The sequence below is a fragment of the Lampris incognitus genome, chromosome 13 (genome assembly GCF_029633865.1).
Source record: "Lampris incognitus isolate fLamInc1 chromosome 13, fLamInc1.hap2, whole genome shotgun sequence".
NCBI lineage: Eukaryota > Metazoa > Chordata > Actinopteri > Lampriformes > Lampridae > Lampris > Lampris incognitus.
The window spans coordinates 38,533,371-38,559,156 of record NC_079223.1 but is presented as its reverse complement, the minus strand read 5'-3'; the positions used below and the strand labels follow the sequence as shown (position 1 = coordinate 38,559,156).

General features: G+C 48.4%; 1 protein-coding gene across 1 annotated transcript in view; it reads right to left on the bottom strand.

Moving 5' to 3' along the window:
* The window catches only part of cdh23 (cadherin-related 23), a 330,925-nt gene extending 306,815 nt beyond the window's left edge, over positions 1-24,110 (bottom strand). Inside the window, exons 1-3 of the mRNA XM_056291725.1 lie at positions 24,063-24,110; positions 7,396-7,483; positions 3,703-3,777 (exon numbers count right to left, since the gene is read on the bottom strand). Coding sequence (XP_056147700.1) covers positions 3,703-3,777; positions 7,396-7,480 — 160 coding nt within the window. The 5' untranslated portion in view covers positions 7,481-7,483; positions 24,063-24,110. The remainder of the gene's footprint in view (positions 1-3,702; positions 3,778-7,395; positions 7,484-24,062) is intronic.
* Between the last annotated feature and the right edge of the window lie 1,676 nt (positions 24,111-25,786).

Sequence of the window (25,786 nt, the reverse complement as noted above, 5' to 3'; positions counted from 1 at the left end):
GGCAGGGAAACCTGCTCTGCGTCCTTTATCCCGTGCACAAGTCAGTCAACGGGCCACAGTACACAGCGGCTGAATGCCACCTCTGTCTGCTCATATGGACGGTGTGTTGTTACACTACCACCAGGACCAAGCTTGGTAACCACACAGGCTCTGCAAGTGCCATAGTAACTGAACGAGTCCAGTCAGCGTTACTGTGGAAACTTGATCACCAGGTTGAAATTACGCAGTTCGGCTTCCAGAGAGTCAGACGGCCGCTCATTTAGGCAGCTCATCATAACTATGGGGAAATAATAGCAAGCTGAAGTATGGGTCACAGTATTGAGTTTTGAATATAATTAATTCTCTGCCTTTGTTCCCTAAAAGCCCCAACTTAACTACTCTTCATTCTCAGCAGAAACCTTTCAGTGAACCTTGAGATGAGGTAACATGTATTTTTTATGTTCTTTATTTAAATTGAAAGTAAAAATGACTTTGGCACTGAAGTGAACACTTGGCTGTTATACTGACCCAAGGATTTGAATTTTAAGGTGTTCTTTTGTAAAGCACTTTTGGATAGGTTTTTGAGGGTGTTTAAGGGCAAAATCCACCTTATTTTATACTTAGACCCTCCCCTCACATCACACAAACACACAGTTTGACAGGCCCTGCCTGCAAAGCTTGATTCATTGATTCATTATGTGTGTGTGTGTGTGTGTGTGTGTGTGTGTGTGTGTGTGTGTGTGTGTGTGTGTGTGTGTGTGTGTGTGTGTGTGTGTGTGTGTGTGTGCACCTCCTGGACGAGGACATCTGCTGAGCTAATAAACAATAATCTTGACAAATTGTCACTGTCCTATCACTCAGCACGCCCTCATAATCACCCTGCTGAATAAGCCATCACAACTTGGGCTGGGAGCATGACTGACAGCTCTGTGAACCAATAGAGGGGTTTGCTGGACCAAAGCCCAGCTGCCTTAGAAGAGGACACTGTGATTCATGGCCAGAGGGCAACCTGGAGAGAGTGGTTAGGGAAATGAGCAGTGCCACCCACAAACACACTTGTGCCCTTGGCTGGTTAAAACACCAGCTGAATGCTTGGGAGCTGGCTTAAAGCCAGTGGGAGCTTAGCATTGTTAGACAGGGAGGCCAAACAAGACAAATTATAAGAATGAGGATAAGAAGGCGATATTTTGCATGGGAAGGATGATGGTGTTCACTGAAGGGCTACTGGTTAATTAATTGGCTTTGATTCCAATAAAGCACATTACAAAGCTCAGCAGTCAAGTATTTCGATGATGTGGAGGAGAAGGAAGGTGAAAGTGAATAAAATAGCGATTTCTTTCCTCACTTCAGTGTGTCTGGACAAACTCATTTTGGGCATGTGCCAATAAAATACTGCATAACCCCTCTCATATACACCTGCAACCACACATGCAGATGGATAGAAACACACACACACACACACACACACACACACACACACACACACACACACATTTTGCTATGAAGCGAAACACATGGCTAAGTAACCATGCTACACTGATGAGCCAAAACATTATGACCACTCACAAGTAAATTGAATAACGTTGATCATCTCCAAACAAGGGCACATGTCATGGTCTGGGCAGATTAGATGGTAAGCGAACAATCAGTTCTCGTAGTCAACATGTTGGATACAGGAGAAATGGGCAGGAGCAAAGTCCTGAGTGGCTTTGGCAAGGACCAAATTGTTATGGTCAGACGGCTGGGTAAGAGCATCTCTGAGAAGGCAAGGCTCATGGAGGGCTCCCAGTCAGCAGTGATGAGAACCTACCGACAGCGGTCTGAGGAGGAACAAACCACAAACTGGCGACAGAGTGTTGGGCACCCAAGGGCTCACTGATGTGTGAGGGCAACGAAGGCCGTCCCATCTGGTCTGAACCGACAGAAAGTCTACTGTGGAACGAGTCACAGAAAATTTGTTCTATAAATTTATTTCGGATTTTTCCCCTTTTTTTTCTCCCAATTTAGTGGCCAATCGATCCCTGTTTTAGTTCAAACTCCCACCCTCGTACTGCATGCGTTCGCCAACTGCATCGCTCCGGCTGGCAGTCTCGAAGGAGACGCCAGCCGTGACAAGGCGACTCCAGGCTGAACCACTGCTTTTTCCGACACACACACAGACGCATTCATGTGACGAACACAAGCCGACTCCGCCCCCCTCCCGAAGACAGCATTGCCAGTTATTGCTGCTTCATCGAGTCCGGCCATAGTTGGATCTGTAGCCGATGTTACACCGCCGTGGACTGAGTCACAGAAAATGTTATTGATGATTCCAGGAGGAATGAGTCACAACACACAGTGCATCACACCCTGCTGTGTATGGGGCTGTGTAGCTGCAGACCGGTCAGAGTGCCCAGATGACCCCTATCCACCGTCAAAAGTGCCTACAATGGGCATACGAGCAGTGGAACTGGACCTTGGAGCAATGGAAGACGGGTGTCTGGTCTGATGAGTCCCATTTACTTTTTGATCATGTGGATGGCTGGGTACATGAGCACCATTTATCTGGGGAAGAGATGGCACCAGGATGCACTATGGGAAGACAACGAACTATTGGAGGGAGGGTGATGCTCTGGGCAATGTTCTGCTGGGAAACCCTGGATCTGGCCATTTATGTGGATTTGACACGTGCCACCTACCTAAACATCATTGCAGACCAGGTACACCCCTTCATTGCAATGGTATTCCTGATGGCAGGATAATTCACACTGCACCCACTGTTCAGGAATGGTTTGAGGAATATAATGAAGTGTTCAAGGTGTTGCCCTGGCCTCCAAATTCTCCAGATCACAATCCGATTGAGCATCTGTAGGATGTGCTGGACTGACAAATCCGATCCACTGCGGATCCACCTCGAAACCTACAGGACTGCTGGTAATTTTTTGGTGCCAGATACCACAGAGCACCTTCAGGGGTCTTGTAGAGTCCATGCCTCGACGGGTCGGCGCTGTTTTGGCAGCACACGGAGGACCAACAGCATATTAAGCATGTGGTCATAATGTTTCGGCTTATCAGTGTATGTCTCAGCTCAGACTAGTGGTACAGACAGGGCAGAGAGAGCGAAGGTCATGAAGAAAACAACATCTAAGAAGTAAATTCAATATGAAGGATTTTAATTGGGAGCCCCCTGACACCCACAGAAGACCATGAAATGCAAGATATCCACAAATGGTCCCATCAATCACAGCAACCAAAAAAATTTATGAAAATGAATAAGAAAGGGGGAAAACGGACAAGGGAGCCAATGGATTCAACCATATCAATCTTTCATACTCTGACCCTCGGTGCCCCCCAGCAGCAGAGGGATAGTACATACTGGTAAATAAAAAACAACACAGAAATCGCAGAGATCTAGAGAAACTCTTCATCCCAGATATCAGCACCAGAGTATGAGATATCCCAGGAATCCCGGGTTTATTCAGCATTTGCATCAGTTACACAACAGACGCCCTAAATAACTGATCAGACGATCAGGCTCCAGGGCTTCACACACACATGCACACACACACACACACATGCACACACACACGTCAGAAGATATCCGCTGCTATCTCTCTATGTGTCTCTGATAACATTTTTACTCCCTTTGTCACCTTTCCAAAGCCATTTATAAAGGACAGCTTTGCTTTTCTCAAGCCATCAAAACACAGCACAAACAGTAAACTGAAACACTCAAAGACTCACCAACAACTGCATTCTCATAGATGAGAAGATAGGACTGGAAAAAGTAGTTCTGAAAGCGTGGTGGCTGGTTGGAAGCTGTGGTGGAGAGAAGGGCATAATCCAGTCATACAGGGTGATTTGAAAACCAATTTGGAGCACTGTTACATTGACTTGCGTCTTATAACCAACACAGCCCTTTGCAAAAGTATGAATGCTAGGTGGTGACAAGCTTTCATTTCTGCTTGTCAGACATGTCAAGCCACTCGGTGTAACCTTTAAATGGTCCATTATAAGTAAAGAAAGTTCCATGGCCACAGATATAGGCCAACACCACCCATAAGCGCTGATGATAAAGTTACAGACATGACTGTCTAGTAATCTCAATATATTTTTAACTTTGGATTTTTCCCACTTATTCTTCCCAATTGTACCCGTCCAATTACCCCACTGTTCTGAGCCGTCCCGGTCGCTGCTCCACCCCCTCTGCCGAGCCGGGGAGGGCTGCAGACTACCACATGCCTCCTCCGATACATGTGGAGCTGCCAGCTGCTTCTTTTCACCTGAAAGTGAGGAGTTTTGCCAGGGGGACACAGCGCGTGAGAGGATCACGCTATTCCCCCAAGCCCCCCCCCCGCCGAACAGGTGCCCCGACTGACCAGAGGAGGCACTAGTGCAGCGACCAGGACACATACCCACATCCGGCTTCCCACCCACAGACACGGCCAGTTGTGTCTGTAGGGACGCCTGACCAAACAGGAGGTAACACGGGGATTCGAACCGCCGATCCCCGTGTTGGTAGGCAACGGAATGGACCGCCATGCTAACCGGACACCCAAAATACAAAATTTTAACTCAACAGCAGTGATAAAAACCCCAATATGTGAACAATTAAATGAAAAGACAACAGTGAATGCTGCACATATGCATGTACAATTGCCTGCAACTACATGATATGTGAAGGCCTGCCCAGCCAGCCCAAGGACACACACAAGTGCGAGTGCTTCTGTTTTTGCATCAAGGAGCGCTGCCTCGTATTAGATGTTTACCATATCCAACGAAATGGATTATTAAGAGCTTACTTAGGAGGGAAATGATTTACACTGATTACTGTAATAGCGTGTGTCTGAATCCTTGAGGGTGAGTGGCTAGCGATAGCGGCGTGGAATGCATTCATCTACTGTGTTTGGGCTCATCTGGTGTCAGGGGGCAGCAGGATACAAGCTGTATTGTTGGGAAGATCAGGGGAGAAGGAGCTGACGGCCTTTGATCAGCCGGGCAGGGCAGTGTGCCACAGAGACATTGAAGCTGGAGAAGGGGAGGCCAGCCTGTTTGAAGTGGGAACATTTGATGGAGTGAATCCATCCTTTGAACATTGGAGCCTTTCGTTCACTTCCTTGCTCGCTTGCCTGTGTAAAAGGAGAAGGCTCCTCTCTGGCTTTGCCAGAAAGTGCCAGGAATATGGATCAATGCGTGGGCGACGGGGCGGGGGAGTTGGGTGGATGGGTGGGGGGGCTCAACAAGTGCCCATCCATACCTGTGGCTTAATTACTGTGTGGCCTGTCATCAGGTCCAGCAGCTGGAATGAGTATAGATTACCGCCCCAAATTAATGACAGCAGTGACCATTCCCTCCATTCATTTAATCAGGGGGGACAGTAATGCTCGTGAGCAGCATGGGGGTCAGTGTGCTAATGGGTCAGCGAGCCATAGTGAGGCCACAAAGAAAGAGTGACACAGACAGAGAGAGAGAGAGAGAGAGAGAGAGAGAGAGAGAGAGAGAGAGAGAGAGAGAGAGAGAGAGAGAGAAAGAGAGAGAGAGAGAGAGAATGTGTGAATATATAAATTTGGGTTAAATTGGCTGGAGGTTTGTTTGCAGCACCAATTAAAATCACTGTGTGTGTGTGTGTGTGTGTGTGTGTGTGTGTGTGTGTGTGTGTGTGTGTGTGTGTGTGTGTGTGTGTGTGTGTGTGAAAGAAGATCATCTGAGCAGTTATGGGTGACAGAGTGAAAGCAGGGGAGAGGGAGTGATAGGGAGAATGTGTGTGTATGTGTTTGTGTGAGGAAGAGAGAGGGAGGGAGAGAGAAGGAAAAGAGTGGCTTGGGCGAGACAGACATGGATGGTAACAGGGAAAGAAGGCAGACATTGTGTGAGGGAAGTGGAGAGAGAGAAAGGGGGGACTCTAAAGTGAAAACCCCTTGATAAACTCATTGAGGTTGATGGAAAGAGGTTGTGGCATTCACTTAATAACTTTCTCTGCTGCTTTACACTGTGTGTGATTGGAGGTGTCCCCTGACTGTCACATAGACACTATTAGCTTGACTTTCCACAGCATCACAGCGCTCTCACTTTCTGCCTGCCTCACCATCTGTCTGTCTGCCTATTTGTCTGTCTGTCTGTCTGCCTGCCTGCCTCAACTGTCTGTCTGCCTGTCTGTCTGTCTGTCTGCCTGTCTGTCTGTCTGTCTGTCTGTCTGTCTGTCCGCCTGTCTGTCTGTCTGCCTATTTGTCTGTCTGTGCGTCCGTCCATCCGTCTGCCTTTCTGTCTGTCCGCATGTCTGTCCGACCGACCATCTGTCTGTCTGTCCATCCATCCATCCGCCTGCCTGTCTGTCTGTCTGTCCATCTGCCTGTCTGTCTGTCTGTCTGTCTGTCTGTCTGTCTGGATGTCTGGATGTCTGTCTGTTTGTCCGCCTGTCTGTCTGTCTGTCCGTCTGCCTGTCCGTCTGTCTGTCCATCCGTTTGGCTGTCTGTCTGTTTGTCCACCTGTCTGTCTGTCCATCCATCCATCCATCCATCCATCCATCCATCCATCCATCCATCCATACGCCTGTCTGTCTGTCTGTCCGTCTGTCCATCCATCCATCCGCCTGTCTGTCTGTCCGCCTGTCTGTCCATCCATCCATCCGCCTGTCTGTCTGTCCGTCTGTCCGTCTGTCCGTCCGTCCGTCCGTCCGTCCGTCCGTCCATCCATCCGAACATCTGTCTGTCTGTCTGTCTGTCTGTCTGTCTGTCTGTCTGTCTGTCTGTCTGTCTGTCTGTCAGTCAGTCCACTTGTCTGTCTGCCTGTCTGTTCATCTGTCTGTCTCTCTGTCTGTCTGTCCGCCTGTCTGCCTGCCTTGATGTCCACACAAGAAAACACAACTTAGAGTGGTCTGTAAAGCGGTTCCGTGGCTGTAGATCAACGCCAGATGAACAAAGGGAAGACAAAAAGAGAGCATGAGGAGACGACAGAACAGATGAGCGGAGGCATAAAGCAACAGGTAGGCAGCCCTGTCAGGCAGCAGGAGAAGACCTGCCCTTCGGAGAGGAAGGCGCTACAACAGCAACAGCTGTTAGCATTTTTATCACGGAGGCCTGAATGGGGAGACAATGCAGGTAATGTAAACCATCAACCCCCTCGTCTCACATAATAGCCTGTCTCACAACGGCTTGGCAGCGCTCTCTGTTTTCACAACTTAATGATTGTAAAAAAACGAGAAGCTTATTAATGTTATATTTCTGGTGATAAAACGGCATTAGATGGTGCATTTACAGTGCCGTTATATATTTTCTTTTTTATCCTGTATTCCTCCATTCATCAGGGTAGGCTTTCATGTGAAAGCCTTTATTCTATAATGGCGTTCCACTAGTAAACCGCCTGGCCGTTTTAGCTGCTGAAACAAATCACCCCCTGGGCAACTGTTACAGGTATTACCCCCGGCTGCGAGCAACTCACCTTCACAGAAAGGCTGGAGAGCGACCAAGGAAAGGAGGAGCTTGGCCAGTGTCATCCTGCCACCTGAACTGGCACTCCACGACATCACCTGCAGAGGACCGCGCGCACACACACACACACACACACACACACACACACACACACACACACACACACACACACACACACACACACACACACACACACACACACACACACACACACAAGCTGATCAACCAGCGTAGTGCCATGTAATGAAGTAAAGGGGTAAAGTTAAAGAGTTCAGCTCTTGCTAGCTAATTACCATTTGAGTGACTGTTTGATGATATGATCAGTACAATTATGAGGAGGGGTGAACAACAGTGTATTCATGTGTGTGCATCACTGTGTGTGTGTGTGTGTGTGTGTGTTGTGTTTGATACACCAAGCAGAAGGAGCAACAGCACACTTACACATTCTTTAATAGCTATAATCAAGACGTCGTACTGATAATCGTCTGATAATATGCATCGTCTTATGCCGTGAAAATAAGGAACGGCAAAGTATAAATGGTATTTACGGAGCACTCATCTGGCGCAGCTTGGCCGAGCCACCTGTAAGGTCAAAATTAGTAACGCATAAACACACTTAATACGTGGAGGGCTTAATTAATCTAATTATGGCGTTTTGATGGCTTTGGATGTTGGTTTGCGGGTATTTACTGTCAAAGTCACTGCATGAGAGGGGGACTGTACAGAGACTATACACTGCATGAGAGGGGGGCTATACAGAGACTATACACTGCATGAGAGGGGGGCTATACAGAGACTATACACTGCATGAGAGGGGGGCTATACAGAGACTATACACTGCATGAGAGGGGGGCTATACAGAGACTATACACTGCATGAGAGGGGGGCTGTACAGAGACTATACACTGCATGAGAGGGGGGCTATACAGAGACTATACACTGCATGAGAGGGGGCTGTACAGAGACTATACACTGCATGAGAGGGGGCTATACAAAGACTATACACTGCATGAGAGGGGGGCTATACAGAGACTATACACTGCATGAGAGGGGGCTGTACAGAAACTATACACTGCATGAGAGGGGGCTGTACAGAAACTATACACTGCATGAGAGGGGGCTGTACAGAAACAGCACTTTAAAGAGGTGTTCTACACTCACCTACAGTTGACAGTGAATGGCTCATAGGTTTTTCACTGACACTGTCGTCTGTCTCACTCACACACACACACACACACACACAGACACACACACACTCACACTTGCACACACACTTACACACAACACACACACACATTCACACACACTTGCACACAAAACACACACACTCACACTTGCACACACAACACACACATGCACGCGCACACACGGACACATGGACACACACACACGTGCACACCCCCCCCGAGTGATGGAGGCAGGCGTATGGTGATGTTTGCCTGGTGAGGCTGTAGCTAGGCGACATGTTGGGAGTGTGTGTGTGAGTCCACTGGTGCGTGAGAGCCCCTGTCATCGGCCCGCTCAGACTGTCTTCTCCAACATCAGCCATTTTATAATTCATTGCGCCCCCACCTCACACCTGCCTCCCCTCACGTCTCTCCGTTCCCTCGCTTTCACATCAACGCTTGCCCTTCCGAGGCATCACTTGATAGAAAACCCCATTTACTGCCTGTTTCACTTCATCATTCTGAATCCCCCCCCCCTCCAAACCTGCTGTTTTAGCCCACTGCTAACTTTCTCTGGCACATACACACAGACTGCCCCCCCCTCACATCCGACAGAAAAGCAGAGGAGAAGCTAGGTAACCTACAGAAATCTGTGTAAGTTGCGATAAACTATATCAAAACGTTGCTTTGTGTTGTTGCCTCGCTGTTGTTGCCTTGCTGTTGTGCTGTTGCAGATACACATTGCAATAGCAAATTCAATTCAGACCAAAAGTTGGAATTAACAGGTGAGGGAGACAGAGACGCAAGGTAAAAAATAGCCTCTATCGTTACTTATTGTGTGTGTTTGTGTGTGTGTGTAGGGTTTCCCCTGGTGTCAGTTGTGCATGCGTGTCAGTTTAAATAGGCACATTTGTATTCATTTGGATTCCTGTTTCCTCAGCATTATTGCAGGTATACACTTCACTTCCTCCTAAAGGCCTGCCTGCACAGCTCTTTCTGGGGTTTTTCCCCCTCCTTCCTTCCTTGCCTTTATCCATCCATTCTTACTTCCTGCTGGGCCCTACAGACTATGCCCCCCCCCCTCCTCATCCCCGGTCTGCCCCATGGCTGTGGACTTGGCATCATGTCTATTCGCTCCCATCCGTAAATGGACTTTGGTAATCACAGGACCGTAGTTCATGCTGCAGGAGAGGTACAGTGAACGAAGCAAAGTTAATTATTTATCATAGCAGATGATTTTGTGGAAATGAATGCGTATCAAGAAAGTCTTTGGTGCTTAGACTCAACAGGGGGATTTTTTAAATCAAGGGGTATCAGCCCTGAGCAGCGGCATAATAAATCCCTCCATGGAGTTCAGACACTGTTGGTGGTGGCTGATGACTTCTGAGATGATAGATAGATAGATAGATAGATAGATAGATAGATAGATAGATAGATAGATAGATAGATAGATAGATAGATAGATAGATAGATAGATAGATAGATAGATAGATAGATAGATAGATAGATAGATAGATGGATAGATAGATAGATAGATAGATAGATATTCGGTAACACTTTCTATGAAGCTTGCATCTATAACACCCTATAAGCATCTATTGCATCTATAACGCCCATACTTTCCTATAATGTGTATTACAATTACTAACGGCTATGGCTGAAGACTGTGAAATAGCACTGAAGTCTCATCATGCAGCTCTACAAAACTTCAGCAAAACAAGTTGGCTGTGATGCATTTTGACATTTGACAGATAAACAGGCTAATGATGACATTTATAATGTGTAAATCCTTTATAAATTGACATAATGTATCATAAAGATGGTTATGAGGTGTTGTGAGGGCATATACATGGTTATAATGAATCTTACAATGACTTATAGCTACACTTATAGGGCGTTATAGATGCTTATAGGGCGTTATAGATGCAGTCTTCATAGAAAGTGTTACCAGATATTCCAGTTCTTCTTGACATCGCCTTGCTCAGGGGCACACATAGGAGTACTGACCCTTACATGCATGTCTTTTTGATGGTGGGAAGAAACAGGAGCACCCATGAGAAACCCACACAGACACGGGGAGAACATGCAAACTCCACATCCTGGGACAGCCTGGGGTTTAAAACCCAGGACCTTCTTGCTGTGAGGCAACAGTGCTAACCACCGGGCCACCGTGCTGCTCCGTAAGGCTGAGGAAGAGATTAAACTTATGATCTGGGAGGACTAGGCGGTGATGGGGAGGTGGAGGGGCATGTGTAACCGCAGCATGAACGCACTAGATGCGGAGAAACAAACATATTTTAAAAAGACAGCAGGGGGCGTCCAGGTAGTGTAGCGGTCTAGTCCGTTGCCTACCAACACGGGGATCACCAGCTCGAATCCCCATGTTACCTCCGGCTTGGTCGCGTGTCTCTACAGACACGATAGGCCATGTCTGCAGGTGGGAAGCCAGATTTGGGTATGTGTCCTGGTTGCTGCGCTAGCGCCTCCTCTGGTCGGTCGGGGCGCCTGTTCAGGGGGGAGGGGGAACTGGGGAGAATAGCATGTTCTTCCAACATGCTACGTTCCCCTGGCGAAACTCCTCACTGTCAGGTGAAAAGAAGTGGCTGGTGACTCCACATGTATTGGAGGAGGCATGTGGTAGTCTGCAGTCCTCCCCGGATCAGCAGAGGGGGTGGAGCAGCGACCGGGGCGGCTCGGAAGAGTGGGGTAACGAGAAAGGGGGGGGGGAGAAAGACAGCAGCAAGATGATAGGCTAGCCACGCAGGTGTGTCACTGTGCTATTGGATAGATGAGAACAGGTGATGTGATAAGCTGATCACTCAATTAGTAACCCCAGACAATGACAGCTGGGGGAAATATGAGTCATCATGTGTGCGAGATGAGCATGGCAGGATAAAATGATAAATATAACCACAGGCCTATGCATGCAAAAGACAGTCTTCCTGACCGAACTTTTGCTAAAGCGCCGTCAGTTCTGCTCAACAGATTACTGAACAATCACTATAGACCAGCGGCGTCTGGCCGGTACAGGGCGCTGGGGCACCGCCCCCTTCAAATATCAAGCGATGAAAATCTACTTAAACATGTTAAATATAATTTAGTTGCATAATGCAAATAATTATGAAATAAAAGTGTTTATCAGTCTGTGAGCGCCTGTCAGGACGCCATTAAATACTGGTTCCACATGATATTTGGTCTATTTCTGTCTGAATACATATACTTCCTGGGTGAGGGGCGCCGGCCAAACGATACCTTATGTAAGCCCTCAAACTTTTGGTGAGCAGGTGACCTGAGGCTGCTGTCTCATTGGTTTCTTCAGATTTTCCAGGGGGCGCAGTTCTACGCGCCCCAGACACTCCCGCTTTTATTGGCAGCGAATTGGTATTGTTTTAATGTTTTTTGAGCTAATGTGATTGGACAATTCTCGTGGCTGTCAATCATGTTCACACCCACCACCACGCCTCGTCTCGACTGTCAGTCATCCACCGTCTACGACCCCGGATGAAATCTATAGGCTACATTGTCCTTCTTAATAACTCTGTGACTGTGTGGACATTAAAGCAGCTGTCAGGTGTGCTGCGCCAAGGTAAATTGCGCCCCCAACCCCAAAACATTTTTTTAGCACCAGCCGCCACTGCTCTAGACATACAGTATGTCTGTCACAGCAGCTATATAGCAATAATATAGCTACAAGCAGTGACGTCAGTATGCGGCCAAATGCTAAAAAGTTTTCAATATTTTTTGCAATGACATTCTGAAATCGTACATGCTTAATCTAGACGTGATGTGAAATGTGTTTCCATGGAGACGTGATGTGAAACGTGTTTCCATGGAGAGGATGCCTCAAAAGTGGAAGTGTGTTTTAGTGTCGCGTGCTTTATTCTCCATGGACTGCAACGCATTAAGCTGAGTTTAGGACAGAATCAGCATTTTTGTATTTTTATGAATATATGACAGTGATTAAGCTTTATAGTGAGCGTGTACAGGACGGTTACAATCTGATGTTTTCATTACTTGTGGGCTCAATTTTTGCCCAAATACAATCCTTTGAATAAAGGCGGTTAAGATGATCTGACATTACCATTTTTGTGAAATTTTTTGGGGGGGAATATTCAGACTTGTTCGGTTTAATCAGTTGTTGAATAGAAAAGGTGGCGGGCTTCATAGCTGGCAGTAGGTACCAGTATGACAGTTTCTTCTCATTTCAGGGGGAAGCCTCCGCGAATTACAGACCTGTATCGCCTACCATTGATTTTTAACAGACTTTTAAATGTTTGAATTTCAGACTGATTGTGGCACTAGAGAGATTGTTGTATTGACTTTAAGATGGGCATCCACATCTCTTGGGGCTGATGTCTATCGATTGTCATCAAAATTGACCAATCGATTCTATGGGCTGCCATAGACTGCCGCTGCAGAAGAAAAAAAGAAGAAAAAAAAAACACAAGAAAAAAGAAAGCCTGCAAGAACGGGGTCTTGTCCCCTATGGGCTTGAACCCCTCAGTATAGAAACACTTTAGAAATACTTTTCACACTAAAGAAGTAAAACACAGAAAATACTGTAGTAGTTTGCATAGCTTTAACTATAGTGGGGGGGGGGGTTCCCCCTTTTTCTCCCCAACTGTATCCACCCATTTACCCCACTCTTCTGAGCCATCCCGGTCTCTGCTCCACCCCCTCTGCCGATCCGGGGAGGGCTGCAGACTACCACATGCCTCCTCTGATACATGTGGAGTCGCCAGCCGCTTCTTTTCACCTGACAGTGAAGCGTTTCACCAGGGGGGCGTAGCACATAGGAGGATCATGCTATTCCCCCCAGTTCCCCCTCCCCCCTGAACAGGTGCCCCGACCGACCGACCAGAAGAGGCGCTAGTGCAGTGACCAGGACACATACCCACATCCGGCTTCCCACCCGCAGACACGGCCAATCGTGTCTGTAGGGACGCCCGACCAAGCCAGAGGTAACACGGGGATTCGAACCAGCAATCCATGTGTTGGTAGGCAGCGGAATAAACCACTACGCTACCCGGACGCCCCCTGCTTCGGTTTCCTCCCACAGTCCAAAGACATGTAGGTCAGGTGAATCGGCCGTACTAAATTGTCCCTAGGTGTGAACGTGTGTGTGTGGGCCCTGTGATGGCCTGACAGCCTGTCCAGGGTGTCTCCCCGCCTGCCGCCCAATGACTGCTGGGATAGGCTCCAGCATCCCCGCGACCCTGAGAGCTGGATAAGCGGTTCGGATAATGGAGGGATGGACTATAGTGATTTTTTTTATGGTTGATTTTTGTACGGGGTCGGCAGCACATACGGAAAATACACTGAAAGGTCACATCTTAAAACCAGACAACGGATGACTACAACTTGTCTCCACTCTGATTTAAAGTCCCAGTGTTTATCAGTATCAAAAACCACGCCTGGGGTGGTATCAGTTGGCTAACCAACTCCCAAAAGCCATCTCTTCAGCACCCACAGTTTATTAGAGCCATAACTAAAACATAACAGGCCAAAAACATCCCCGGCAAAGCCTCCAAATACTGTGCTCCGCTGTAATGCGAGGACAGGGATGATTAATATGAATATCCAAAATAATATCCATCAAGAAATAAAAAACACCTGCTTGGACAGACGTACTTGAGACTTGGACTGGTCAGGATGTACGCTTTTGTCCGGTTATGATTTTTTTTGCAACCAATTTGAAGCCAATTACCATTGCTTCCCCCTTTTTAGATACAAGTGGACACTAAGAAAATAAACTTGAGGACACATTGTAACATGATTGGGGTGGGGGGGTCATTTTGCTCTCTTTCCCTCAGAGGGAATCAGACTAGTGTCGCGTGATTGGCTCTGGTGAAATGCGCACAAACAAACGGAAAGCTTACCGCAAAGGATTTAAACGTGCGCCATCATGCGCGTGCGCTCACAACGCCTTAGCCCCGCTTCCTCGCCAGTCCTTCCCGCTAACTCTAAGCGACATCTCGGAGATGATGGATGGACAGGTGTGGGTGATGGATACTGGCTGAGACAGACACGCGTGTCAGGAGCCGAGAGGCGCGCTAGGACACGGCCGGAGACTGGTCCCCCTGCAGCAGGGGTGCGCTCTGGGAAGCACGGGTGTGCACGATATTAAGATTTCTCCCAGGGGAGCTGCGAATAGGTGGTAGTTACACAACAGTGACTGGCTGTTCACACTGACCTATTTATCATCCGCAGCCTGACCTTTGCTGTGCGCATCGCAGAGCCCCGGCACCGCACGTTTTCATCGACTCTGCTGTATTGCAATAAAAGCATTGCGACGTATCTTTGTATAACAATGCAGCTGCAGCTACTGCACCTGTTGCACCAAACTACTGCCTGGTGGAGGGGTCAGCTGAAGATCCAGATGAGAAACGATGCAGGGATGTGATGTGATGTGATGTGACGTGATGTGATGTAGGCACAGTGAGCGATCCAGGTAAAGGGAAGGAGGTGCCCTAGTTGTGCACGTGAGTTCATAATTAAAGATGCATGATATTAATTTTGCTGATATCTAATAACTGATGATTTTCTGGGTCATTTGGTCCAATACCAGTGTTGGTATGTTTTGTATCACGTGATGCCGCCACGTGTCTTAATTCCACCAGTGGAGTCTGCCTGCTATCACAATGAAATTGTGGCGCTTAGTCCTGATTTATTACTAAACACTACGCCGCCTCCCAAGTTTCTGCAGTCGCTGAGGGAAATGCGGCCACATTCCTTCTGCTTAAATGGAGAAACATGTTTCGTTTATTTTTCATTACATTTTCAAACGTTTTTGCTCTTCCAGTTGTTCCACAACAGTCGGTCCCTGACAGCTTGTGTGTGCAATGCTAATTTACCCCACAGTTACCTCAAGTGGTTAGTTATTATTATCACTTTTTTTTTTTAGCAAATATCAGAAGGGGGAAATCTGCTCCCTTCAATCATCACAAAAATGTTTTTTTTTACAAATGCACAGAAGGTTAAAAAGCAACTTTATCAGTCCAAAATATGCTATTAATTGTTACATTGGAATGAAAAAGGCCCCAAAGTGCAGACATTTCCTAGTCGGCTGCAGCGCGCCCCGTCTTTCCACCACCGCCTGTCGTCATCTGCACATTCATGCATCATCATATCGGGGCAACACGATGGGCATCCTTTTGATATTTGTCCCGATACAGTGGACACGTTTTTTTTCTTTTTCTCCTGAATTGTATCCAGCCAATTACCCCCACTCTCCCGAGCCGTCCCGGTCACTGCTCCACCCCCTCGGCCGACCCGGGGAGGGCTGCAGACTACCACATGCCTCCTCCCATACATGTGGAGTCACCAGCCGCTTCGTGAGGAGTTTCACCAGGGGGATGTAGCGTGTGGGAGAATCACGCCACCCCCCCCCCCTTGAACAGGCACGCCGACCGACCAGAAGAGGCGCTAGTGCAGCGACCAGGACACATACCCACATCCGACTTCTCACGGCCAATTGCGTCTGGAGAGACGCCCGACCAAGCCAGAGGTAACACGGGGGATTCGAACCAGCGATCCCCGATAATTAAGTTTTTAAGCAATTATTGGTCGATGCCGATAAGCTGGCTGATAGATCTTGCACCCCCATTGATGATTAGTGCAAAGGCTGGACACTGGTTTCAATGAGGGGTAGTGGGACGGCCGTGTCCAGAGGGTTTGCCATGCAATCAGTCATGTCTACGGTGATTACCTGCAGAGGACAGGCTGAATGGTGGGGTGGCCCTCGACACACACTGTCCCTGCTGCGCCACTGTCCTTCTCTTGTCCCCATCCATCCATCTCTCCCTCACTCCTCGCCACTGGCCTGCGTATCCCTTCACTCCCTCTTTCTCTCTGTCAGTCACTGCTCATCTCATGTCACACCCACCCACACACGCCATCTCTCTCTCTCTCTCTCTCTCTCTCTCTCTCTCTCTCTCTCTCTCTCTCTCTCTCTCTCTCTCTCTCTCTCTCTCTCTCTCTCTCTCTCTCTCTCTCTCTCATTCCAGAGTTATCTCTTTCATACCTGCCTCTGCATTTCTTTTTTTTTTGGACAATATCACTGAATCTCTACCCTGTCTCTTTTTGCCCTCGTCTGGTCGTCTCCGTTCTTCTCGTCCACAGACCCCACCATATATTTGCCTCTTACTGACTTCTGCATACAGTGCGTCGATGCAAATCCCCTCTCAAACCAGATCACCGTGAGGATCCTGACTCATCTGTCGGTCTGCAGTCAGCATTGCTTTAATTAAGCAGATCGTCGCTGACCCCTGCCATTGCTGAGTAGTCATATTTGCCTCACATACAGGTTTCAGGTGTGAATAAATTCTATTTTAAGCCCGTTACATGTTGAAACTCCAGACTAATTTTTTTTTACACTTCTTATGTTTGCCAACAGGCCCGAGGTCCTGCGTTAGACCCGAGCTTAAAGACAGTTTGTACCACACTGGAATGACCACCGGGAGCGGCCGAGAGCGGCCAAGATCCGGGTCTTTTTAATGAGATTCTCTGTCCTATAATTTATAATATGTGATTAAGGCGGTGCAAAGTAAAGAGTAATATCTGAGCCTCTGGGTTCTCTCCGGAGCGGCCCGTCTGCCCACGCGGCTGTATCTCCCAGCCTGCGGCACTCAATATTATTGATTACATGGCAATTGTGTCTGACTTGCCTTAACCTCGGAGGCACCCCTTTACAGAGGCACCGGTGGGCCTCAGCCAACAGTCAAAGCGGTGGATTATCACAGCAGATCAATAGCAGATTTCTTTCTGCCCTCCGTCTTCATAAAGAAAAGAAGACATCACTTATTAGAAGAGTGATCAGAGACAGATAACGGAACATTTGGCCATGTCAGAGAGGAGGGAGGAACAGCGTCGCCCAGATGAGCTGAGTAATGCCTTTTCTTTTTTGCCCCCCCCTCCGATCTCTTCATATCCCCGCACGACACATCCCACCCTTCTGAAATCCTCACTCAGCAATTCTCCCTCGCATGACGAGGGTGCGATGCAAACCGGATGACATCTTTACAGCACTGCAGGTAGTCCTTCACAAGCAGAAGCGATGATCAAACCGGCGGGGTAATGTCGACGACCTGAGTCACCGCGCACTTCGGCGCGGCGATACGAGCTACTTAATTACAAAAATTATGATGTAGGCAGGTTTTATTGAGGCAGAGCTGAAGCAGCTGCCTTGCCTCCTCGCGCTGTCGTCGGACTTGAAAACCGCCTCTCAATAAAAACCACTGCCTGATACTCCACAAAGCTATTGCATGCACGCCAATGCAAACTCTGTTCTTCGCCAAGGGCCCCTTTGCACGTCCCCTTTTTAATTATGTGTGGCCATACAGACACCTCCACCAAATGTTATGGGTGGTGGTGGTGGGGGGGGGGTCAGAGAGAGGGGACAGTTGCACAGGACCTGGGGGGGGGCAGTAATTATAAGGAACAAGATGAGAGTGCCGTGAGGTGCCACATCCCCAGTACACACACACACACACACACACACATGCACAAAACACAGCAGCATGTTTTCACAAACACCATCAGCAGTAGGGGGAGATCAGCGTGTCCACAAATGGCAGTAAATAGTGGAGTTGGAGCTTCCCCCCTGTGCCACACACAGGGACACAGCTGGGTGAGGTAGTCAACAGAATTTGCCAATTGAATGCTGCTGAGCCGTGTCTGTACTGGAAACAACATAGAGACACAATGCAGTGTTTGGGACACTGACTTGCCCCTAGGGGTGTTCCCATAGAGAAGCCAGCATCCGTATTGTACCACGGTCTTAAATGCTCCGGGCCTCTGCTCAGGTAGCCAGTGAATGTGCGTACATGGTACATGTAATAGATGCAAATAAAGCCAATTACTCCTCGTTTAAACAGCAGGAGGAAATATTCAAGTGCAAAGAGACTATAATGGGTTTTGTAGTCTGTTAAATAATTAAGAGGGCATTTTTCTAACCTCCCCCTTTTATTTTTCCCAATTGTATTTGGCCACTTACCCTACTCGTCCGAGCCGTCTCGGTCACTCCTCCACCCCCTCTGCCGATCCAGGGGAGGGCTGCAGACTACCACGTGCCTCCTCCGATACATGTGGAGTCGCCAGCCGCTTCTCTTCACCTGACAGTGAGGAGTTTTGCCAGGGGGATGTAGCACGCGGGAGGATCACGCTATTCCCCCCAGTTCGCCCTCCCTGCCCGAACAGGCACCCCGACCGGCCAGAGGAGGTGCTAGTGCAGTGCGTGACCAGGACACATACCCACATCCGGCTTCCCACCCGCAGACACGGCCAATCGTGTCTGTAGGGACGCCCGACCAAGCCAGAGGTAACACAGGGATTCGAACCGGTGATCCCCGTGTTGCTAGGCAACGGAATGGAATAGACCGCCACGCCACTCGGATGCTCTAAGAGAGCACGTTCTAAGGATATTTGATGAAATGATTTCACGCAGTTTTTTGCTTGTATGCATTAAAACAGAAAACAGCAAATACAATTAAGATGAACTATCAATTAATGTCTTAGATTCTGAAGTCAGATTCCTCACAAAACGAGCTTTCGCAAAATCAGAGTGGAGATCCAAATGCCTCAGAGGAGGAGACTTAACATTCAAACAACAAAGAAGAGAAGAGATTGAGGGCTAAGAGGGCATCCTGTGAACTACCAACCTACCCAGATGCTGCCATGTCCATTGTAGCTGAGTGCAGATTGACAGAACAATCCTTGCACTGTGATTTTAGGCTTTTAGTGTTTTTGTGGAGTGATTGTAGTGAAAAGATAACGACGCAGCCCATGCATCTACAGGCTAAAATGCACAGATCAATATGTTGTCATGCCTCGGCCCCATTTGTCCAGCCCCATTGCTACGTTCTCATTCACAAGGCGGTATTTCCCTTACCCCATCTAAAAGCATATAACGGCATTTAGGAAACAAAGGCATGTAACGTTAATTCATTACCCAAACGGACATTTTGTAAGCTCAGCACAAATGGGCAATTCATCTCATTGTGTCTTTGCAGAGCTTTAATGGTCAGTTATCCCCCCCCCCTCCTCGTCAGTCAAAAGTTATGACAACGAACACATTTACAGCTCCCATTATGGGAGCCGCGGCGAGGTTTTTCTGTTCCATATTGTCGTGTTAGTCTGAGAATTTGTGGTCTTGGTGGTTGACGCTTGCTTTTCACTTTGCCATTATCCGCTGTAATGAGCTCGGCAACGCCGTCCCGACGGACAGCAAAGTGTGTATATCAGACAACATAAACACAGACAGCTGTGTCAGAGGGCACCCCGACAGCCTGCAGAGACTCATTCATCTCCTGTGTCTGTCTCTTTGTTAGGGCCCCGTCGTTCTGCCACAGCGGCAGATGCTTGAGCCTGTTTCAAGCCTGGTCGACAGATCAAAACACACCATTTAGTGGCTCCTCTCCGGCACCCATGACCTTTGCATCTGAACACTTCACCTCTCTTCTCATACCGCCCTGCCTCACATCTCTTTCGCCTTACCATTTGCCCACCCCCCCACCCCCCGCCTCCACCCTCCCACCTCCACCCATTGTTTCAGCCCCCCCCCCCAGGGCGATGTTCCATGCGTAAATACCAACAACAGGGATTTGTCACACATCAAAGCTGCCATCGTATTGCTGTGTTCCGCGTGTTAGCGTTGCAGCGGCTAGGATTTAGCATGGTGCATGTTACCGGCTTAGATGTGAATCTCCAAAGTTGAAAAATGCTTAAAACGAAAAGGCTTTTTAATTGATTTCTTTTTCGTTCTCGGTGTTGCTTTCGGTTCTCCAGCTGGACAGAAGTGATTCAATGGCAAACAATTAAGAAAAAACAGGCTCCTGAGGGATCGTCGAGATTATAAAACAGTGATTCAAGCCATCCTGCTCTCTTGAAGGGCACTGCCAATGATCTGATCTGATATAAATCTAATCTTTTTCAAGCTCAATCAGGAAGACATGGCCTCCATCTATCAGGGCGGAGGTGGTTAATGCTTGATGGTCCACCTGTAATACAAGTTAAGCGGAATCATCATTTTCGCCCGGACCTGCTCTCCAAAAAAACTCTTCTCACTGTTCTGCTCGGCTGCCCGGCCCTGCTGTAATGATCCTACACAGCTGGACCAGCGGCGGGCCCGAGCGAGAGAACAAGAGAGAAATGGGCGAAAGCTGGACAGCTTACGATGGCCGTGATCACGGTTATCAAGGATGTGATCACAAAAGACGGGAAAGCAAGGGAATGAAAGGAAACTAGCAATCTCACATTAGAAAGGAATCAGAGCCCTGTGTCCGAAGAGACAGATATCCTGAAACCAGCTTTTAAGGGGCCCGTGAAGGCTAGCGAACTTTCCGATGTGGATAACAACTGCAAATCAAAACAGACAAGATGGGCAAATTGAAACAGAATGGCAGCAGATGCCCGGCACGTGTCTGCTATTGTGAAACGGCATTAGTCAGTGGGCTACAGCGGCTGCATATTTCACTGAGGGCTGTGAATCAAAGCTTATAGTCTTTGGAAGCAGGTCGGCTCCCGTGTGTTTGAAAGCTGGAATTCATTGTACCTCAGAGAAGCTGTAACATTACACATCAGGATCCCTTTTAAAAAAATGCCGACCCCTAAAGTTACAGTGAAGTTGTTTTTCTTCTTTTCTTTTTTCAAAAGAACACATTAGATCAGAAAAAAACCCTGATCTAATGTGGTCACCTCTGGCTTCTAGTACTTCCCAGTCCATCCAAATACATTGTGATGTCAGTAGATCACAGCATCCATGTAATATTTAACCAGACTAAAACATTTCTTCAGGGGCGTTCGGGTGGCGTAGTGGTCTATTCCGTTGCCTACCAACATGGAGATCACCGGTTCGAATCTCCTTGTTACTTCCGGCTTGGTCAGGCGTCTCTACAGGTGGGAAGCCGGATTTGGGTATGTGTCCTGGTCGCTGCACTAGCGCCTCCTCTGGTCGGTCAGGGAACTGGGGGGAATAGCGTGATCCTCCCATGGGCTACGTCCCCCCGGTGAAACTCCTCACTGTCAGGTGAAAAGAAGCGGCTGGCGACTTCACATGTACCGTAGGAGGCATGTGGTAGTCTGCAGCCCTCCCCGGATCGGCAGAGGGGGTGGAGCAGCGACCAGGACGGCTCGGAAGAGTGGGGTAATTAGCCAAGTACAACTGGGGGGGGGGGGCCCAAAAAAAATCTTCAAAACACTGAGGAAAAGGCAAGCTTCATTTCGGCATCTACTACCTTTTCATGCAAACCACTGACTTCCTTCGCATTATCTTGCACCACTCTACTATTCTTCCAAATGGCAACGCTTCCCCCCTTTCTGATTCTCATGCTTCAGCCTAGTCTTTCTGCCAGACTTCGGAGAAGAATCCAGTAGAGTCGGTGTATCTGCAATTCATCCCCCCCCCCGTCCCTCATATTGGGTTTCATTTCAGCTTGTCAGTCAAGGTGCCTGTCAGATATTAGGCCTCCGTTTCACCATCTTTTTTTCTTCCCTTTCGTATTCTGAACGGATTCAGTGAGAGTGACAGACACTCAGAAAGGGCAACTGTCAGAGTTGTGCTTTCATCACATAATGCATGAAAAACATGAGCTAAAAGAGAGCGGAGGATTAGAAATACAATATTTCTCAGAAGCGCGTCCCGCACACACTTTGAAATGTCAAGATTTCTGCAATTTGAGACGGTAATAACAGGCATCTTCCATCCTTTACTGTGCTTTGTAGCCTCCGTGTAATGGTGACAATTTAATCAGAATTTCAAATTGTCTACTTAGTATGCTGATCTTACACACCGCTGGACCAGAGAGGACAGCGGTGAACATGCATCACACAGTGATCGAGACCAAATCCCAGAAAGTTGAACCAGTTCAATCTGAACACAAATTCCCGTGGGATTTGTGTCCAGTTGAGCTGATTCAACTCCTTGGGATTTCCTTACCTGGATTATATTGAGCATGCATCAAGACCGCTTGAGGCCAGAAGTTCAATGCAACACTATTCAGCAAATTTACCTCACGTAGCATGTTCTTGGAGACGAACACTGCGATCATGCTTTTGCAGCGAGTGACTTGGGTCAGGGTAACCCGAGAAATAACCCAGCTAGTAGAGCCGAGAAAGGCAAAGGGTTCAAGTAGGATAGAGTTGATATCCTGCTGGGCTTAGAAGTGCTCTAATGGAAATCATGCCATTAAATGATAGGTTGAACATGAACGATAGCGTCGAGGTGAAAGACGTCTCTCGCTCCAGTTCTCGCCTCTCTGGTCCGCAGCTTAATTAGGACCATAAGCCAAAATAAAAGTGCAACTCATGAGGTAAAATGTGATTGAGCTTCACAGGGGGAGCTGGGACTGTGATCCAGTTCAGTAGCAGTTTTATAATCGCTGTTCTGATTCACACACCGACAGAACCACCGACACTTCAACTGAACTGAAATGTAAGTGCACAGATAAGCAGCGTCTCTGCCTACAGTCCGTAAGAAGGGGTGCCCCCTCTGATGAAGACTCGCCTCCAACACTCCAAAACTTCCACAGAGGCATCACGGATTACACACACACACACACACACACACACACACACACACACACACACGTGTGGAGGTTTGGGGGAAACACAACAGGCTGACAGTTAGAAGGAATACTTGACTGTCATACGAGGAGAATTAAATGGTCATTTCGGATGTGTAACTGGCTCTGGATAGTCACTGCAGACCAAGACCCCAGACACCCCCCCCCCACAGGGCAAAGTCTACATAATCAGTCTGCCATTAATCATCGTGGCAATTGCATCACCACAGTTTACACGCCAGGCCAGCGCTCACACACACCCGGGGCGGGCGAGCGGACCAGGTGAGTGTCAGCTCGTGCTGGGCTAACCATTCTGACATTATGTTTATGTAAGCCCCCCTCACCCCCCCCCCCTCGGAGGTGTTGCGTCGCCGGTGCGGGTCAGGTGACACATGAATAAATGACGGCCGCCATGCGTCCCCATGGCAACCTGAGATCCAGCACACCTGACACCGCGCGCGCCACGCTGATTAAGGTGCCCAATTACGCCGACGAAGTCACGTGGGATTCGACAACCGCAACAGTTGCGCGTTCGATCAAAAAAAACCAAAACAATAAAAACTTACAAATCCGTAGTGAAACCGCGAATTAACCTGTTATTGGTTGTTAAGTTGTGAGTATTTAATAAGCTCTATGTCCCTCTCACGGATGTGTTCACATTGTATAGAGAAGTTGTAAAACTCTAAAAGCCAAATTCAGCGAGTGGAAAGGAAATAAGTTTCGATCCATGTGCAGCGTCAAACCACACCGGAGCGCTACTGGACGGGAAGTGGCACATCACGCGCACAGTTCAGCCTGGAGGATGACGGTCAGGTCCACGTCCCTCTATAAGCTGTTATCCTCACCAATAAACAAACACCACAATCTGCCCTCTGCTGTGTTCTCCGCGCTGCAGTGTCTTTGTTTGCATCTGTTAGTTTTGGGATAGTCGCGTAATTAGCGTGTTGTCCTACCTGCCTCGTCCGTGTCCGTCGGTGGCTGAGCGCCTTGAGATTCGATTGACCGTCCTGCTGTGATGCGTTACGAAGTGTCTGCTACTCTCTCTCCCCGTCTCTCTCCCTAGCTCCCCCCTCCTCTCTCTCTCTCCCCCCTCTGTCTCTCTCCCTAGCTCCCCCCTCCTCTCTCTCTCTCTCCCCCCTCTGTCTCGCTCCCTAGCTCCCCCCTCCCCCCTCTGTCTCTCTCCCTAGCTCCCCCCTCCTCTCTCTCTCTCTCTCCCCCCTCTGTCTCGCTCCCTAGCTCCCCCCTCCCCCCCTCTGTCTCTCTCCCCAGCTCCCCCTCCTCTCTCTCTCTCCCTAGCTCCCCCTCCTCTCTCTCTCCCCCCTCTGTCTCTCTCCCTAGCTCCCCCCTCCTCTCTCTCTCTCTCTCCCCCCTCTGTCTCTCTCCCTAGCTCCCCCCTCCTCTCTCTCTCCCCCCTCTGTCTCTCTCCCTAGCTCCCCCTCCTCCCCCCCGTCTCTCTCCCCAGCTCCCCCCTCCTCTCTCTCTCTCTCTCCCTACCTCCCCCTCTCCCTTTCTCTCTCTCCCGAGCCCCCTCCTCTCTCTCTCTTCCCCCCCTCACTCTTCCTCTCGCTGTCTCTCTCCCCCCTCTGTCTCTCTCCCTAGCCCCCCCCTCTCTCTCCCTAACTCCCCCTCCCCTCTCTCTAGCCCCCCTCCTGTCTCTCTCTATCCCCCTCACTCTTCCTCTCCCTGTCTCCCCCCCTCTCTCTTCTTGTCTCCCCCCCTCCTCCCCCCTTTTTCTTACTTTCTCTCGCGCTCTCTCTCTCTCTCTCTCTCTCTCTCGCTCTATCACAGCTGCGTTTACTCTGTCGTCACAAACGCCACACGCATTACAGTTTTCCCTTACTTGTGTTGGGAACTTCACTATACACACGACAGCAACCAATCCACTGCACCTCTCTGCTGCTGCTGCAAAGTGTCCAGCTTTATTTATTTATTTATTTATCTATTTGTCTGTCTCTCAGCCGGGGTCATACTCTTGACATTTCCTCATCACAGACCCTTTGTGGATGATAATGACATTTATGCCCCCATAGAAAGGCTGCTGCTCGGTGCTCCGCTGCTCGATTCGTACGTGGTTAATTTGCTACGGCGTTTTATTTGTAAACCAAAAAAAGAAAAAAGGAAGTTTGGCATCAAGTCCTGCACCCAGAGGACATGAACTGGATCTAGTGATGAATTATCTCGTCCCTTAGTGCCAGTAGGTTATGAATGTGCTATGAATGGTATGAATGGTGTAGGCTATCTTTATGAGCCTAACACTTAAACTTATATAAACCAATAAGAGCCACACAGCTCCCATTTCTAGACACCATTTACCGATGTTATACTGCCATCTAGTGTATAACACCAGCACTACAGAAGAAGCACAACGTATTTGTCGAATTAAGATGTGCCGTATACTGAATGCAAATGAACAAGCAACGGTTGCTGCATCATAACTGAATGATAATTAGTTAAATTATGCGTATACACATATCAAATATAGTCGATGCTTATCAGAAGAATAACCTCCTTATAGCAATGAAAATACAAAGAAAAACATCATGTAATTCAGCCTAATTCTCAGTGATTATGTGATTTGTATCAGTTTCAACAGACATCACAAGCAGATTTACACAAATTAGGTTCATCTCAGAAAATACTGCAGACAAGACACACTTGTCAGCCGGCACACAGTTGT